General features: G+C 41.8%; 1 protein-coding gene across 2 annotated transcripts in view; it reads left to right on the top strand.

Annotated features, from left to right (window-relative positions):
- Positions 1-15,953, top strand: part of LOC103109793 (ankyrin repeat domain-containing protein 55) — a 57,835-nt gene that overhangs the window by 21,480 nt on the left and 20,402 nt on the right. The window contains exons 1-2 of one of the 2 annotated variants that reach the window (XM_060191059.1): positions 10,509-11,787; positions 14,104-14,271. In XM_060191059.1, the coding sequence (XP_060047042.1) occupies positions 11,702-11,787; positions 14,104-14,271 (254 nt within the window). In that variant the 5' untranslated portion in view covers positions 10,509-11,701. Of the gene's footprint in view, positions 1-10,508; positions 11,788-14,103; positions 14,272-15,953 lie in introns of those variants that run through there. The other variant, XM_060191060.1, reaches the window with a different exon arrangement.

The following is a 15,953-nucleotide window of genomic DNA, read 5'->3' as shown; positions in this document are numbered from 1 at the left end:
CCAGAGAGGTGAACCACAAAAAAGGTCAAAGTTCTAAATTGGGATATTGGTTTCCTTTCCCTTCTGACCAACCCAACCCCTCACTCACTCTGCATAGACTGGTGGGTGAGCCTTTGCCTCCAGCTTCATTACAACTGGACACAGATGTCCAGCTGAGGTCTAATTGAACTCATGAGCCAGAGTGCTCAAGTCACAAAACCCCTCAGCCCCTAAAAGGGCCATGGGGCATGAAACCAACCCTCTACTTGACATAGTCATCATCATGGGGCAAGTGATACAAAGAAGCCCTTACTTCCAAGAAAAGGAAAGAGATTGGAGTTGCTTTCGGAAAGAATCAGCAGTATAGGGATCAGGAGAGGACCCACCAGTAAAGTGCACACTTTGACCACTCTCAAGGACCCGGATTCAAGTCCCTGATCACATCATTGGAACACCATGCACAAGAAGAAGGTTCACAAACGGTGGAGTGGTATTGTTCGTTCTCTCTCTCTTCTCCTCCTCCTCTCCTTCTCTGTTTCTATCTGTAATTGGGGGTGGGGAATGACTGCTGGGATTAGTAGAATAACTCAGGTGTGAAGTCCAGATGGCAAAAAGAAAGGGAAGGCAAAGGAAGCATTACAACAAACATTTCCTAACAAATAAACCGACTCGTCCTACATGTTCTACTGAAACTCTTTGAAAGGTCACCTAGAAAAAAGAATGCTCACACCCAGGATACTGGAATTTTGTTTTTTATCAATCTGTCAGTAACAAAATTATTATACATTAATTTAACTCACTTCTCAGCAATGTTTCCTAAGAATCAGCATCTCCAGCTCCCACCCTTTCTGAGGTATAAAATGAGAATAACAAGGACCTGATAATTCTCAGTGGTTTTCAGAACACTTTAAAGCAGCATCATAGATGAATCACAGACCTAATAGTAATAGTAATAATAATGATGGTACAATAGAGCGAACACGTCAACATTTCTCATCTGGTCACCCCATGTTGGATTCTGAAAGACTAGATTCTGGGGCCAGGGCATAGTGCACTTGGTAGGGCACATACCTTACCATGCAAGGGGTCACGGGCTTGAACCTCAGCACTGCGTGGGGGCACCATGGTATAGAGAGACGTTGCACAGACTGGAGAGCAGTACTGGGGCATCTCCCCCTCCCTGTGTCTCTTCCTTTCCCTCTTTGTCTTTTTCTTTATAAAGTTAAAGAATGAAAAATGCTCTAATGCTGAGCTATCTGTTCAATGTCGAAATGCTGGCATCTTCTTATTTTTATATTAGATGCTAATTGTTATTTGTTTTTGAGGTGACCACGATTTATAAGCCTCTAAGTGAAAAAGTATGATTTCTCCCCTTCTCAAAATGCCCTACATCCATCTCTGCCTTCACCAAAGCGTTACTACCCCTCCCCCAAGCCCTCCAGTGGCATTGGGCCCAGGCCTTTTATTAACCTCCATTCTTTATTTTGTCCATAGTCTCCACTGGTCTGTACTTGTTTTCCTTGCTTTGTCTATTTCCTATGGGTAAGGTCTCTTCTATATTCTCATTTTATTAAGTCCCTGTAGTATTTCTATTAGATGTAATTCACTAGTAATGAAACCCTTTAGTTGTTGTTAGTCTGAAAAGTTCTTCATTTCTCCTTCAAACCTGACTAATAACCTAGTATTCTTGGGTGAAGGTTTTTTCCACTCAAAACATTGAATATATTCTGCCAGTCATTTCTAGTATTTAGAGTTTCTGTTGAGAAATCAGCTGAGGGTGGGAGTAGATAGCATAATGGTTACGTAAAGGGACTCCCAGGTCCTGGAATATGATGGCAGAGGAGGGCCTAGAGGGGGTGAGTTGAATTGTTATGTGGAAAAGAAATGTTACTCATGTACAAACTACTGTATTTTACTGTCAGCTGTAAACCATTAATCCCCCAATAAAGAAATTAAAAAGAAAATATTTGAGTCTCCAAGAGACATACTTCTCCTCTGTAAAATGTAATGATGATATTAAGTTTTTCTTAGAGCAAAAGAGGGGGGGAGGAGAGGGAGAGGGAAATGGAGGGAGAGAGAGAGAAAAGTAAGCTGATAGTCTTATGGGATTCCCCACTATAGGTGAGTCTTTGCTTTTCTCTAACAGTCTTTGAAATCCTCTCTTTGCCTTTGACCTTTGTCATTTTAATTATTATGTACCTAGGTGGACTTAAGTTTCATTTTTCTTGAAGCTCTTCAAGCTCCCTAGATCTGGGAAATTATTTGGAGGAGCAGCTCAGTTAATATTTCTACAGATATGAATTCTGCCTCTCTCTCTCCTCCTCCCTGTATTCTTATAATGCAGATGGTGTTCCTCTTTTTTTTTAAATGTCTTCTTCTTCTTTTTAAAAAATTTTAAAAAAAATTTTATTTATTTCCCTTTTGTTGCCCTTGTTGTTTTATTGTCGTAGTTATTATTGATGTCGTTGTTGTTGGATAGGACAGAGAGAAATGGAGAGAGGAGGGGAAGACAGAGAAGAGGAGAGAAAGACAGACACCTGCAGACCTGCTTCACCGCCTGTGAAGCAACTCCCCTGCAGGTGGGGAGCCGGGGGCTCAAACCTGGATCCTTTTGCCAGTCCTTGAGGTGTTCCTCTTGATACTGCTCCCAAACTCTTATATTAACTTCATTTGTTTGAGTGCTTTTTCTTTTGATAGTCCTTATTTTTGAAGGGGGTGGCTTCCTTGACTTTCTCTTCCCACTCTCCTCTTTGACCTTTAGAGTCTTTCTCCCATCAAGTGTTATTCTCTGCTGTTTATTCTGTTTTGTGGAGGATGTGGGCATCAATCTCTCTTCTCGGTGTGTGTGTGTGTGTGTGTGTGTGTGTGTGTGTGTGTGTATTTCTACTTCAGTCACTGTAGTCCTCATTTTTCTGATCACTGTTGTGATTCTTTTTTTTAAATATTTTATTTTATTTTTGAGAGAGATGCAGAGAGAGAAAAACACCAGAGCACAGCTCACCGCTGGCTTATGGTGGTGTGGGGGATTGAACCTGGGGCTTTGGAGCCTCAGGGATGAGAGTCTGTTTGCATAACCATTGTGCTATCTCCCCCACCCCACTGTTGTGATTCTTTTTCTATAGTTTCACTCACTGTTTTTCTGAACACATTGCAGTTCTCCTCCATATGTGTTAATTTGGTGATCACCCTAAGCACTGTCGCTTTGAAGTCTTCGTTAAGGAGGTCTGAATAACTCTAGTGAATTTGAGGTATTCTTCAAATTAATGTCTTTGTTCATCCTTTTAGCTACTTTCCTCTTTTCATCTTGTGTTTGGTTCTGTGAAGACCAGGGCCAACAGTCTGTCTTAGAGCAGGTCTGAGCAGTGGCCAAGAATATGTATTCACAAAAGCCTAAGGCGGGCTGGGTGGTGGTGCACCTGGTTGAGCATACATGTTCCAGTGCACAAGGACCCAGGTTCAAACCCCCAGTCCCCACCTGTAAGGGAGAAGTTTCACAAGTGGTGAAGCAGTGCTGCAGGTGTCTATCTCTCTCGCTCTCTATCACTCTCTTCTCTCTCAATTTCTGGCCTATGGTTGTACTGCTGAGGTCCTGCCAAATTAAAATCCTAGGTTACAGGTGCATGACAGACTGGTGGGAAAATTCTGGAACTCTGCACCGCTGGAGTGCTTCTCTGTATCTCTACACCCAGGATCCCATTGCTAGAGGAACCGAATTTTGTAATGATTCCTTTCAACTGGTTACAACTGCCATTTGGTTTATAGCTTTTGTTTCCTTCTTTTCACTTCTGTGTTGTAAAGTTGTGAAGACAGCATTATAATAGAGACGAGGCAGACCAGGTAGGTAGCTGCTGGGAAATTGTGCCGATGCAGTCACATCTGCCATGTTGTCCCCTCAGGCTACTGCTAGTTCACGCAAGAGTTGGGACATTCTCGAGTGCCTGTTCAGCCATGTTGTGCCCTCAGGGCATTGTCTATATCCCCTCCATATTTGGTTACTCCTCCCCCCTCCCATTCTCACGAGAGTTATTATCCTATCCTGGAGTGCTTTGGTTACTCCTCCCCCTTACCATTCTCGCGAAAGCTGCTCCTATAAAAGCCCTTCTTCTTCCGCACCTCTCTCTGTTGCCAGCGCTTCACTCTGGTGTTCAGACGCAGGAAAGGTTACTGCACGAGGCGGCCATTTTCGCTACCTCCACGTGGCCCAACTTGCTTCTCTAGCACCCAACTCTGAGGTGCCAGTGCAAATAAAGATTTGTGTTTCCTCTTCGCTCCAGACCCCTCCTTTCTCTCTTCTCCACGGCCCGCGCACAACAACAGGTAGCCACAGAGGTAGCTAGACAATAAAAGGACTGGGAGTCAGGCAGTAGCACAGCGGATTAAGTGCACATGGCGTGAAGGGCAAGGACCGGCGTAGGGATCCTGGTTCGAGCCCCTGGCTCCCCACCTGCAAGGTATCAGTCGCTCCACAGGCGGTAAAGCAGGTCTTCCTCTCCTCTCTTCCTTTGTGTTTGTCATTTTGGCAATTTACTGGAAGATGAATGCTCCAGCCAAAAGGAGAAGACTGAAATAGTACAGAGAGGTGGTTTCCTAAAGTTCTTTCTTGCTCATACTTGTAGGTTTTATTTCTTATCTACTTAATTGTGATCCATTTCCCTTAGCCAAGGATTTCTGGTGATGAAATCCCATGTAATTTTAACTATTAATGGATCATGATGCCACCAATTAAGATCTGTCAGAGTCATTCTGTTAACAATCAGGTGAACTGTCAGCTTTTCAGTGCCCAACCTCCACAGCCAATGAAGAACAAAGAGGGTGAATAAGTAAGTCATGCAGGTGGCTCATCGATGACGTGAACTCTGGTGTTAGTCAGTTATGCCCATATTATATCCCTCAGTTCACTAATCGTGAAACAATTTAATTCCCATGGTAAAAAAAAAAAATGTATTTCTTTGTAACTTTGCATTTTTTCTCATTGCTGCCAGGGTTATCCCTGAGGCTCAGTGCCTGCCCAATGAATCTACTGCTAATGGTGACCATTTTTCCTTTTTTGTTTGCTTTTATTTTTGTTGTTGTTGTTTTGCCTTTTCACAGCAGAGCACTGCTCGGCTCTGGCTTATGTTGGTACCGGCGGGAAGGTGGGGTGCTGTTGAACCTGAAGCTTTGGAGCCTCAGGCATGAGAGTCTGTTTGCATAACCATTATGCTATCTACCCCCGCTTTTTTTTTCTTTCTTCTTTATTGGGACAGAAAGAAATTGAGAATAGAAGAAGGAGGGAGAGAAGGAGAGAAAAAGAAAGCAGTACCGCTTTACCACTGAAGAAGCTTCCTCCCTGACGTGAGGGCCAGGGGCCCAAATGCGGGTCCTAGTTCATGTCAATTTGTGGGCTCAACTGGGTACCACCACTCAACTCCCTGTAACTTTGCATTTCTATTTTAAAATTCATGGACAAGGAACAGCACTGGACTGAACATGACAAGCTTTCCTTGACTCTGTTTGTTAGAGTGGGAATCGTACCCTGTGTTCATCATTCTGAGCCACCACCAGGGCCCGTCCATAATCAGCTATGATGACGAGAGTGGAAGGACACATTGCAGCTGCGGGCTTCAGCGACATCATCAGTGAACTGGCCAGAGTCCCCGAGTGTAACCTACAGGCCCTGGATGTGGATGACAGGTACCCATGGCAACTCCAATGTGGGAATTCCCAGTCATCCTCTCCAAACGCTAATCTCAAAAATCAAGGTCATGTTTAGGAATTATCTTATAGTGATTATATCCATATTGCCAGTAATAATCTTGTCACAGGTACTTGTAACAATTTAAAAAAAAAAAAAGCTCTATTTTAGTCAGGGCAGGAAAAAGCATGTGATGGAGAGAAATGCTGTGACTGTACAATAGAGTCAGATTTTCCACCTTTTGTTAACCACTCTTTGTTCTCAGGAGACTTTTCTGCATCGAGGCTTCTCTTTCTGTTCTTGACAGTAAGTCTTATTTTCTTTCTCATTCCTGGATTATATCATAAAGGCAACAAGTTCTTTTCATCCACACAAGAGCAGAACAGAAGCTTTGGACGCAGAACTGGATATGACCTTAGCAGTTTGAATCTCTCAATCATTAAGGACGCATTGGCAAAGAAAAGGAAGCTAGATTTAGACAAAGAAAACTTCCCTAAGAGGTGCTTAGCAGTTGAATGGAGACTTGTACTCTTAGCTTCCCAACAGTTTCTTCACCAACAGTGCCCTTAGTCTACGATCAAGAACTAGGGTTTTTCAGTGCAGTGCTTATCTAACCTTCTTTGAGGCAGGCATTGACTCAACAGTAATTAAAAACAATCTAACAACAAAGAAGACTACTGAAGGGGCCGGGTGGTGGTGCACATGGTTGAGCGAACATGTTACAATGCAAAAGGACCCCGGTTCAAGTCCCCAGATCCCACCTGTAGGGGGAGAGCTTCATGAGTGGTGAAGCAGGGTTGCAGGTGTCTCTCTGTCTCTCTCCCTCTCTATCACCCCCTCCCTCTCAATATCTGGTTCTCTCTAGCCAGTAAATAAATTTAAAACATTTTTTAAAGACTACTGAAAATAAGAATAAAGTTTGCACACTATATATAGTTTTTTTTTTTTAACTCTCTTCAACAGAGGTAGTTGTTATGTTAGAAATCCCAGCAAGCACCTCCTACTCCCTGATTCCTTCTAGAAAGGGAGGGAAATAGTGGGTTTCACCTAAGTTTCAGATTCTAATAATGCATAACAAGATGACTTTAACTAAAATCAGATTATGACTCACTAGAAACAGGGCTTTTCCTAAGAGAAAATGTTGATTCTGAGCAAGTAAGAAAGTAGTACTTGGAATGGGAGGATGGGAGGTAGCATAATGGCTATACAAAAGGCTTTATTTATTTATTTATTTATTTATTTATTTATTTATTTTTATAAAAAGGAAGCACTGGGGAATCGGGCGCTAGCGCAGCGGGTTAAGCACACATGACACAAAGCACAAGGACCCGCATAAGGATCCCGGTTCGAGCCCCCAGCTCCCCACGTACAGGGGAGTCACTTCACTGGCGGTGAAGCAGGTCTGCAGGTGTCTATCTTTCTCTCCCCCTCTCTGTCTTCCCCTCCTCTCTCCATTAATCTCTGTTCTATCCAACAACAACAACATAAATAACAACAATAATAACTATAACAATAAAACAACAAGGGCAACAAAAGGGAATAAATAAATAAATATAAATATAAATTTATAAATAAAAATAAATAAATATTAAAAAAGATTTAATGGCACAGAACACAGAAGTAGCTTCTGGACCTTAAATTTCCCTATTTCTCCAGTGCATGAGGCCATGTTCCCTTTAATATCTATCTTCTTCAGGAAGGAAAGTCTTTTATCAGATTCCCCTCCCTACATATTCCTGGAAACTCTCTAAATGATTCCTTAGTCACTGATGCTGCACTGTCATTCAAAGACCACGTCGTCAGCCCACTGTTCATCCTGAACTAGGGCCCGTCGCACTGTCACTGCTAAGACCAGGCCTGTGGTTTCTCCGCAGAATCGCTGAGGTTTCGCCTCTATTAATCTGGGTCTGGATCTCTTCTTCCACGCTGATCAGCAGAATTAAAACAGCCAATTAAACCAATTGTCACGAAAGAGTCTTTTACAAGACTCCAATGTGAATTTCCGTGTGTTGGTAAACCTGACTAAATTGACATCCAATCCACCATGGCCTGAATTTATTGGTAATATATTTTTTAAAAAAAATCACTTTATTGGGGGCTTGGTTAATGGTTTGCGGTAGGCAATATATTATTTGAAATGGGACAGCATAACCTGACTGGCACTTCATCTTATTCCATATTCAGTATTGCCTGAAGTTGTGTGTAGAATGGAGTAAATCATATCTCTCACATTTTCAAATGAGCAGTGTGAGTGTGATTGATCATGATATTGTAAAGAGCATCTGATCCTAGTAAGGGCTCACAGCTGGAGGAAGATGCTTGATTGACACAGGAGAACCACAGCCCACAGTGGGTATCGCTGCTCTCCAGAAGTAAAGCACGTCCCTGATAGGCTCAGGTGAACTCTTCTGCATGTCTGAGAGACTATCTGTCTCTCCAAAGAGTGCCCTTATACCCAAAGTTTATGCCCTAGTATAAACCAACAAGACGCCTTCTTTGCCTTCCATTCATGCTCCTAGGTTGAGCTTTCCAGAGTTGAGTGACAGTGGGGAAAACCACTCTCTTCATGGGAAACTCCTTTCATATGAATGTCACCTTGTCCTGTCTCTCCTTTCTCTCTTTCTTTCTTTCTTTCTTTCTTTCTTTCTTTCTTTCTTTCTTTCTTTCTTTCATTCTCTCTTTCTTTCTTTCTTTTTTTTAAGATTTTATTTTAGTAGAAAGATAGGAGGAGAGAGAGAGAGAGAAAAAAAAAACAAAACAGACATCACTCTGGTACATGCACTCCCAGGGATTGAACTCAGAACCTCATGCTTGGGAGTCCAGTGCTTTATCCACAGTGTCACCTCCCAGACTACATCCACATCCTCTCTCCCTCTCTCCTCCCTTCCTCTCTCCCTCCCCCCTTCCTTTCTCCCTCCCTAACTCCCTCTCTCCCTCCCTCTCTCTCTATTTTTAACCAGAGCACTGCTCAGCTCTGGCTTATGGTGGTACAGGTTACTGACCTGGAACTCTGGAGCCTCAGGCATGAGAGTTTCTTTGCATAACCATTATGGTATCTACCTCTTCCCATCCTATATCTCTTTTTTATTGTTATTTTGTATTATATTTATTTATTTATTGGATAGAGACAGCCAGAAATTGAGAGGGAAGGGAGACAGAGAGACACCTGCAGTCCTGCTTCACCACTCATGAAGCTTTCCCCCTACAAGTGGGGACTGGGGACTCGAACCTGGGTTCTTGTACATTGTAACTACGCGCTCAACCAGGTGCGCCAACACCCAATCTCCATCCTGTATCTCCTTATAGCCACCTGTGGACTCACTGCCTAGACACACCTCACAGGGATCTTCTGCCCCTTTGCTTTCTAGAAGTTCTGCCAAGGAAGCAAGTTGCTGATTCCCTTACACTTGGATCCACCAGTCTTGTATCTCTTACCACATTCTCGTCATACTAATCTTCATTTCTTTCTACTGTTTCTATTTGGACTTTGTCCCAAACCTTCTCAATTCTGGGTTTAGGTTTGGGAAACAGACACTATTTCTCTGACGTACTCTGCTAGATAAGGGAAGGATGAAGGGTAAGACAAAATGCAAGCCAGGGTCTCAAAATATGATCCTGCCGCATTAAGAAACAGTACTGGGGAGAGTTGGCTTTGTACTTGGAAAACAGACACACAGACTGCACATCTCACTGTGCATACCGAAATATATGTAAAGACACACATGCAGAGCTTTTCAGTGAGGGACTGAAGGTTTACAGTAAGTAGTGTTGTTGCTACATGTGTAAAAAGTCTCAGTTTGCTGAAAAACATCCTCACTCCCATCCTAGGTCCTGCTCCACCATCAGGCACTAGGCAGAACTTTTTAATCAAAATAAATTTGGTGGTAAGAGGTAGTGCAGTGGATAAAGCATTAGACTCTCAAGCATGAGGTCCCGAGTTCGATCCCTGGCAGCACATGTACTAGAGTGATATCTGGTTATCTCTCTCTCTCCTCCTATATTTCTCATTAATAAATAAATAAAATATTTTAAATAATGATAATATAAAAAATAAGTGGTCTGGGAGGTGGCGCAGTGATAAAGCTTTGGACTCTCAAGCATGAGGTCCCGAGTTTGATCCCTGGCATCACATGTGCCAGAGTGATGTCTGGTTCTTTCTCTCTCCTCCTATCTTTCTCATAAATAAATAAAATCTTAAAAAAATATATATTTATAAAATAAAATATATTCAAATAAAATGCATTTATTTCTTGAGGTGGAGAGATAATATAATAGTTATGTAAAATACTTTCATGACTGAGGAACCAAAGGTTCCAGCTTCAATCACCAGCCACCATAGTAAGCCAGAGCTGAATAGTTCTCTGGTAAAATAATACTTTTCTATTTACACTCAGTAAAATTTACTATTTGGGGGTCTATAGTTCTATAATTTTTATTTTTTAAATATTTACTTATAGGAAACAGAGAACTGGAACATATGCTTTGATAGGGATCGAACTCATGCCTGAGGATCCAACAATTTCTCCACTACTCCACGTCCTGAGCCACAGTTCTATAAGTTTTAAATGCATGTAACTATTGTAAATGAAATTTAGAATAGTTTTTATGGCACCCATCTCAGCTCCTACAGTCCAGTCCTTTGTCACCTATGTTATGGCAACCACTGGTGGGTTCTTTATGGTTCTGGCTCTTACAAAAAGATCATGTGTGCGAGTGTAGATAGCCAAATGGTTATGCAAAGAGACTCTCATGTCTGAGGCTCCAAAGTCCCAGGTTCAGTCACCCACACCACAATAAGCCAGAGCTGAGCAGTGCTCTGGTAAACAGTATATATATAATTTAAATGGACATAGACAGTATGTGTAGGCAGGAAGGTGGGTCAGTGGGAAAAGCATAGGATTTTCACTAATGAAACCCCAGGTTTGAACTACACACAGTTTGTGCTAGAATGAAAGAGTGCTCAGCTCTCTTTCTCTCTGATAAACAATTGTTTTTTAAACAAATATGCATGTATGATCTGACATCAAGACTGACATTTCACTTAAACAGTGTCAAACCCATTTGCAATTCATTCATGTTTTATGGCTCAATAAGCTGTTCTTTTTATTGTTGTGATTGGACAGAGACAGAGAGAGATTGAGAGGAGATGGGATAGAGAGGGAAAGAGACAGAGAGACACCTTCAACCCTGCTTCACCACTCACAAAGCTTCCCCCTCCTCTGCATGTGGGGACCGGGAGCTTGAACCTGGGTCCTTGCACACTGTAACGTGTGTGCTCAACCAGGTGTGCCACCACTCAGCCCCTGGGCTGTTTTTTTTTTTTTTTAAGTTTTTCTTTTTTTTATAATATACTTTTTTTTTTTTTTTTTTACAATTTTTATTTATTTTTAGATAGAAACAGAAACACTGAAAAGAAGGGGAGGAGAGGGAATGAGAGAGACATCTGCTGAGCTGTTTTACCAGGAGTGACGCTTTCCTCCTGCAGGTAGGAACCAGGGGTTTGAACCAGGTTGGTCCTTGCACACTGTAATGTGAGTGTTTAACCAGGTGAACCACTGTCTGGCCCCAGGCTGGTTTTTGTTTGTTTTTGTTTTTTATTGGGTAGAGACAGAATTTGAGAGACAGAGAGGGAGAGAGATAGACACCAGCAGCCTTGCTTCACTACTCTGAAGCTTTCCCTCTGCAGGTGGGGACCGAGGGCTTGAACCCGGGTCCTTGTGCACTGTAGTGTGTGTGCTCAACCAGGTGCACCACCCCCTGCCCATTCTTTTTTAATACTAATTACTAAATCCTTTTAGAGATATGCCACCATCTGTCTATCCCTTCACCTCCTCAAAGACGTTGGGTTATTTCCGCTGTAGGTAATTGTGAATAAAGTCGCCATAAATGTTCCTTCACAGACTTCTCTGTGAATGTATGTTTTGATTTCACGAGCTGATTCGTACAAGTGAGCTTTCCTGGCTATTTGCTAGGTATATGACTAACCTTAGAAGAAACTGACAAACTGTTTCCCAGAGTGACTGTTGACAGTTTGCTTCCTTACCAGCAATGTGTGAAAATTCCAGTTGCTCTAAATCTTCACCACAGATTGGTATTGCCAGGACTTTGGGTTTTTATTTTAGTCATTTCAACAGGTATGTAATAATAACTCATTGTTGTTTTAATTCACATTTCCCTAATGACAAAGATTACTGAGCATCCCTGCTTACCATTCCGACATCTCCTGGATAAAGTGTTTTAATCAGCCACTATTTTTTAATTGTTTTGTGCATTTTCTTATTGTTCAGATTTGAAGGATTTTCTATAACCTTCCCCTAATACTATGCTGGATACGCGACTTTCAAATACTTTCTCCCAGCTTCTGTTTTTTTTTTTTTTAAGATTTATTTTCAGAATACCTTGATCCTCAGACACACAAGTCCTGTGCTCCCCAACATTCTCCAGAAGTTTACTTTCTTCTCTTTTTTTATTTCTACTTTTATCTTTATTTTTTTATTTTTTATTCTTTATTTATTGGATAGAGACAGCCAGAAATCTAGAGGGAAGGAGATGATAGAGAGGGAGAGAGAGAGGCACCTGCAGCCCTGCTTCATCACTCGCAAAGCTTTCCCCCTGCAGGTGGGGACCGGGGGCTCAAACCTGGGTCATTGCACACTGTAATACGTGTGCTCAACCAGGTGCACCACCACCTGGCCCCTTTATTAGATAGAGACAGCCAGAAATAGAGAGGAAAGGGGAAAAATAGAGAGGAAGAGAGACAGACACCTGCAACCCTGCTTCACCACTCGAAGAGCTTTCCCTTTGCACGTGAGCGCCAGGGACTTGAACCTGGGTCCTAGTGTACTGTAACATGTGTGCTCAGATAGGCACAAACTCAGCCCCTTATTTTTACTTTTAAATGAAAATAATGACCATGTCGGGAGTCAGGCTGTAGTGCAGCGGGTTAAGCGCAGGTGGTGCAAAGCACAAGGACTGGCATAAGGATTCTGGTTCGAGCCCTGGCTCCCCACCTGCAGGGGAGTCGCTTCACAAGTGGTGAAGCAGGTCTGCAGGTGTCTATCTTTCTCTCCCCCTCTCTGTCTTCCCCCCTCCTCTCTCCATTTCTCTTTCCTATCTAACAATGACAATAATAATAACTACAACAACAAAACAACAAGGGCAACAAAAGGGAATAAATAAATAAAATAAAAAAGAAAATAATGACCTAGTAATTCAATAAAGGTTTAAATATTGATAGATATGCATATGCCTTCTGACTGATGAGAACTTCTTAAATGTAAAAATCATGAAACAAAAAAAAAATGAAGAGGTAATTAGATGTGATCATTCTTTAGATTTCCTGGAAAATCACTAAAATATGAAATCAATGAACACATTAGAGAAATGTCTGCATAGGGCAGGGGTAAATAGCATAATGGTTATGCAAAGAGACTCTCATGCCTGAGGCTCCCAAGCCCCAGGTTCAATCCCCTGCACCATCATAAGCCAGAGCTGAGCAGTGCTCTGGTAAAAAGAGGACCTAGTGGAGGTTGTATTGTTACATAGAAAACTGGGAAATGTTATGCATGTACAAACTATTGTATTTAATGTCAAATGTAAAACATTAGTTTCCCAATAAAAAAAAGAAAAAGAATGTTTGCATAAACATAATTTACCACAGATTGGCACCTTTACTATGTGAAGAGGCCAGGTAAATGGAAAAAGATCAACACAATGGAAAAAGAAATGGGTGAAGGATATTAAGAGTGATTTCAATAAAGAAACTCAGCTAATAAACAATAGATGTCAATAGTTCGACCGTCCTATTAATTAGAAAATGAAAAAGAAAGTATCTTTTTACCTTTCTTGTTACCTTTCAAATTGACAAACATTTGTAAAGATGGTGATAGCACTCAACATGCAGGAAGAAGTAGGAATGCAACTTGTAAGAAGACAAATTGAGTCAATCTTCCTGGAAGACAGTTTGGCAATAGTTATATAGAGGCCTTCAAGTTGTTTATACTCTTTGACCCACTATTTCCTGACCTACTATTTCCTCTTCTAGAAAATTCTCAGAAAGACCAGAAAAGGCAGACCAGAGAATACTCATAGCTATAAGTGAGGCTCCTTCATACACCCACCATTTTCAAGCACCATTTTGTACACACTGTCCCCATGCTGTAAACACCTGAAGGTTTGGGGGTCCAGGAGTTGGTGGAGTGGATAACGCATTGACCTCTCAAGCATGAGATCCTGAGTTCAATTCCTGGCATCCCATGTACCAGAATGCTGCTATAATCATCCTCCTCCTCCTTCTTCTCTCTCTATCTCTTTCTTTCATAAATAAATATTTAAATACATATATGCATATATTTTTAAAAGCGCCTGAGTAAGCAGGACCTTTTGCTGGCTAAGGGGTTTACACACTCAGGTGTTCAGACGGTTCTGCTTTTTTCCCATGTGCCTCCCAGGACACCTCTGCACTGGGCTGCAGCTGTAGGGAAAACAGAATGTGTACAGTCACTGCTGGAACTGGGCATGGACAGCAATCTTCGAGACATCAACGAGAGCACGCCCCTGGCCTACGCCCTGTACTGCGGCCATACAGCCTGCGTCAAGCTCCTCTCTCAAGAAAGCAGGTGAGCATATCAGGATTCTGCCCTCTCAAAGATGTATGAATCTGTGTGCAATTTCTCAAATTTCCCAGCTGTGTGTGGACCAGAAAGATAGTTCATCTGGTTGGGTTTCTGGCTTGCCGTATGCACAGCCCAGGCTCTAATCCTGGCATCACATGGGAGGTGCTATAGTATTGGAAGAAACTTCAGTGGTATGATCTGTCTCTCTCTCTCTCTCCCTCTCCCTCTCTGTCTGTCTGTCTCTCAATGTACATATCTGAACAAAAGAGAACTAGAAGCAATGAAATCATATATACAAGATCCCAGCTCTACCAAAAATACAAGATCCCAGCTCTACCAAAAATACACAAATATGTACATACATATGTAACTAGTGTGCAAACCCAGCATAGACTTAACATTAGGAGGTAGATAGCATAATGGTTATGCAAACAGACTCTCATGCCTGAGGCTCCAAGGTATCATGTTCAATCCCCTGTACCACCATAAGCCAGAGCTGAGCAGTGCTCTAGTAAAAAATTTAAAAAGACTTAACATTTTATTTGCCATAAGTACATGTTTTCAATTCTGTGAATTAATGTGATTCTCTCTGTATTGTGTTAGTAAGCACAAATTCATCAGTCTAACACTTATTCAACTTTATCTCTTCTTACCTTTTCTCACTCCCCTGTTCCCTTAAGGCTATGTCAATCAGCAGACCTCAAATAGTTTCTTTCAGAGCCCTTACAGCCTCATAAATATTGATGAGAATTGAAACTTGAAAAAAAAAAAAAAACTTTTGGTTATGTAAGTTATACATTTATGGTATTAGAAGTTAAAACTGAGGGTGGGAGTGGTCCAGGAGGTGGCACAGTGGATAAAGCACTGGATTCTCAACCATGAGGTCCCGAGTTCTATCCCTGGAAACACATGTACCAGAGTGATGGCTGGTTCTTTCTCTCCTTCTATCTTTCTCATAAATAAATAAATTCTTTTTTAAAAAAAACTGAGGATGGGGGTAGCCAGCATAATGGTTATGCAAAGAGACTCTCATGCCTGAGGCTCCAAAGTTCCAGGTTCAATATCCCGCACCACCATAAGCCAGAGCTGAGCAGTAGTCTAGTCAAAAAAGAAAAAAAAAAAGTTTAAAATGAGAAATTTTTAATTAGACTACTTAGTTATTCATTTAAAGTCAGAGTCAACCCATTGCATATGCATGTTAGAACAAACATGATATTTTTTAGTTAAAAAATGTGTGCTCAGCAAAGCTTCCATAGAGGGTATGGAATATACTCTGATGGTAGGAATTGTAAGGAATGCGTTCCTCTTATCCTATGGTCATGTCAGTCATTACTAAATCAATAAACACATTTTTATTTATTTATTTTTAAAAATATTTTATTTATTTTATTTTTGAGAGAAATGCAGAGAGAGACACACACACAGAAACACCAGAGCCTTTTTCTTCTTCTAGCGTTTGCCCTTCTTCCGTAGCCAGTCAACAGCGTCAGGTTGAGCCTGATGTCAAGTTTCGAGACCTCCTTTGAATCTGGAGAGGTGGCAGTCGTGGACTATGTGGGTCATAGTCTGTCTGGAGCCGCAGGGGCAGTTCGGGTCGTCTCTGGCTCCCCAGCGATGGAACATAGTGGCCCACCGGCCATGGCCTGTTCGATAGCGATTGAGGAGGGCCCAATCATAACCAGCTG

The sequence above is a fragment of the Erinaceus europaeus genome, chromosome 5 (assembly GCF_950295315.1).
Source record: "Erinaceus europaeus chromosome 5, mEriEur2.1, whole genome shotgun sequence".
In the NCBI taxonomy this organism is placed as follows: Eukaryota; Metazoa; Chordata; class Mammalia; order Eulipotyphla; family Erinaceidae; genus Erinaceus; species Erinaceus europaeus.
The sequence above is the reverse complement of the archived record's forward strand: the minus strand, read 5'-3'. Positions and strand labels throughout refer to the sequence as shown.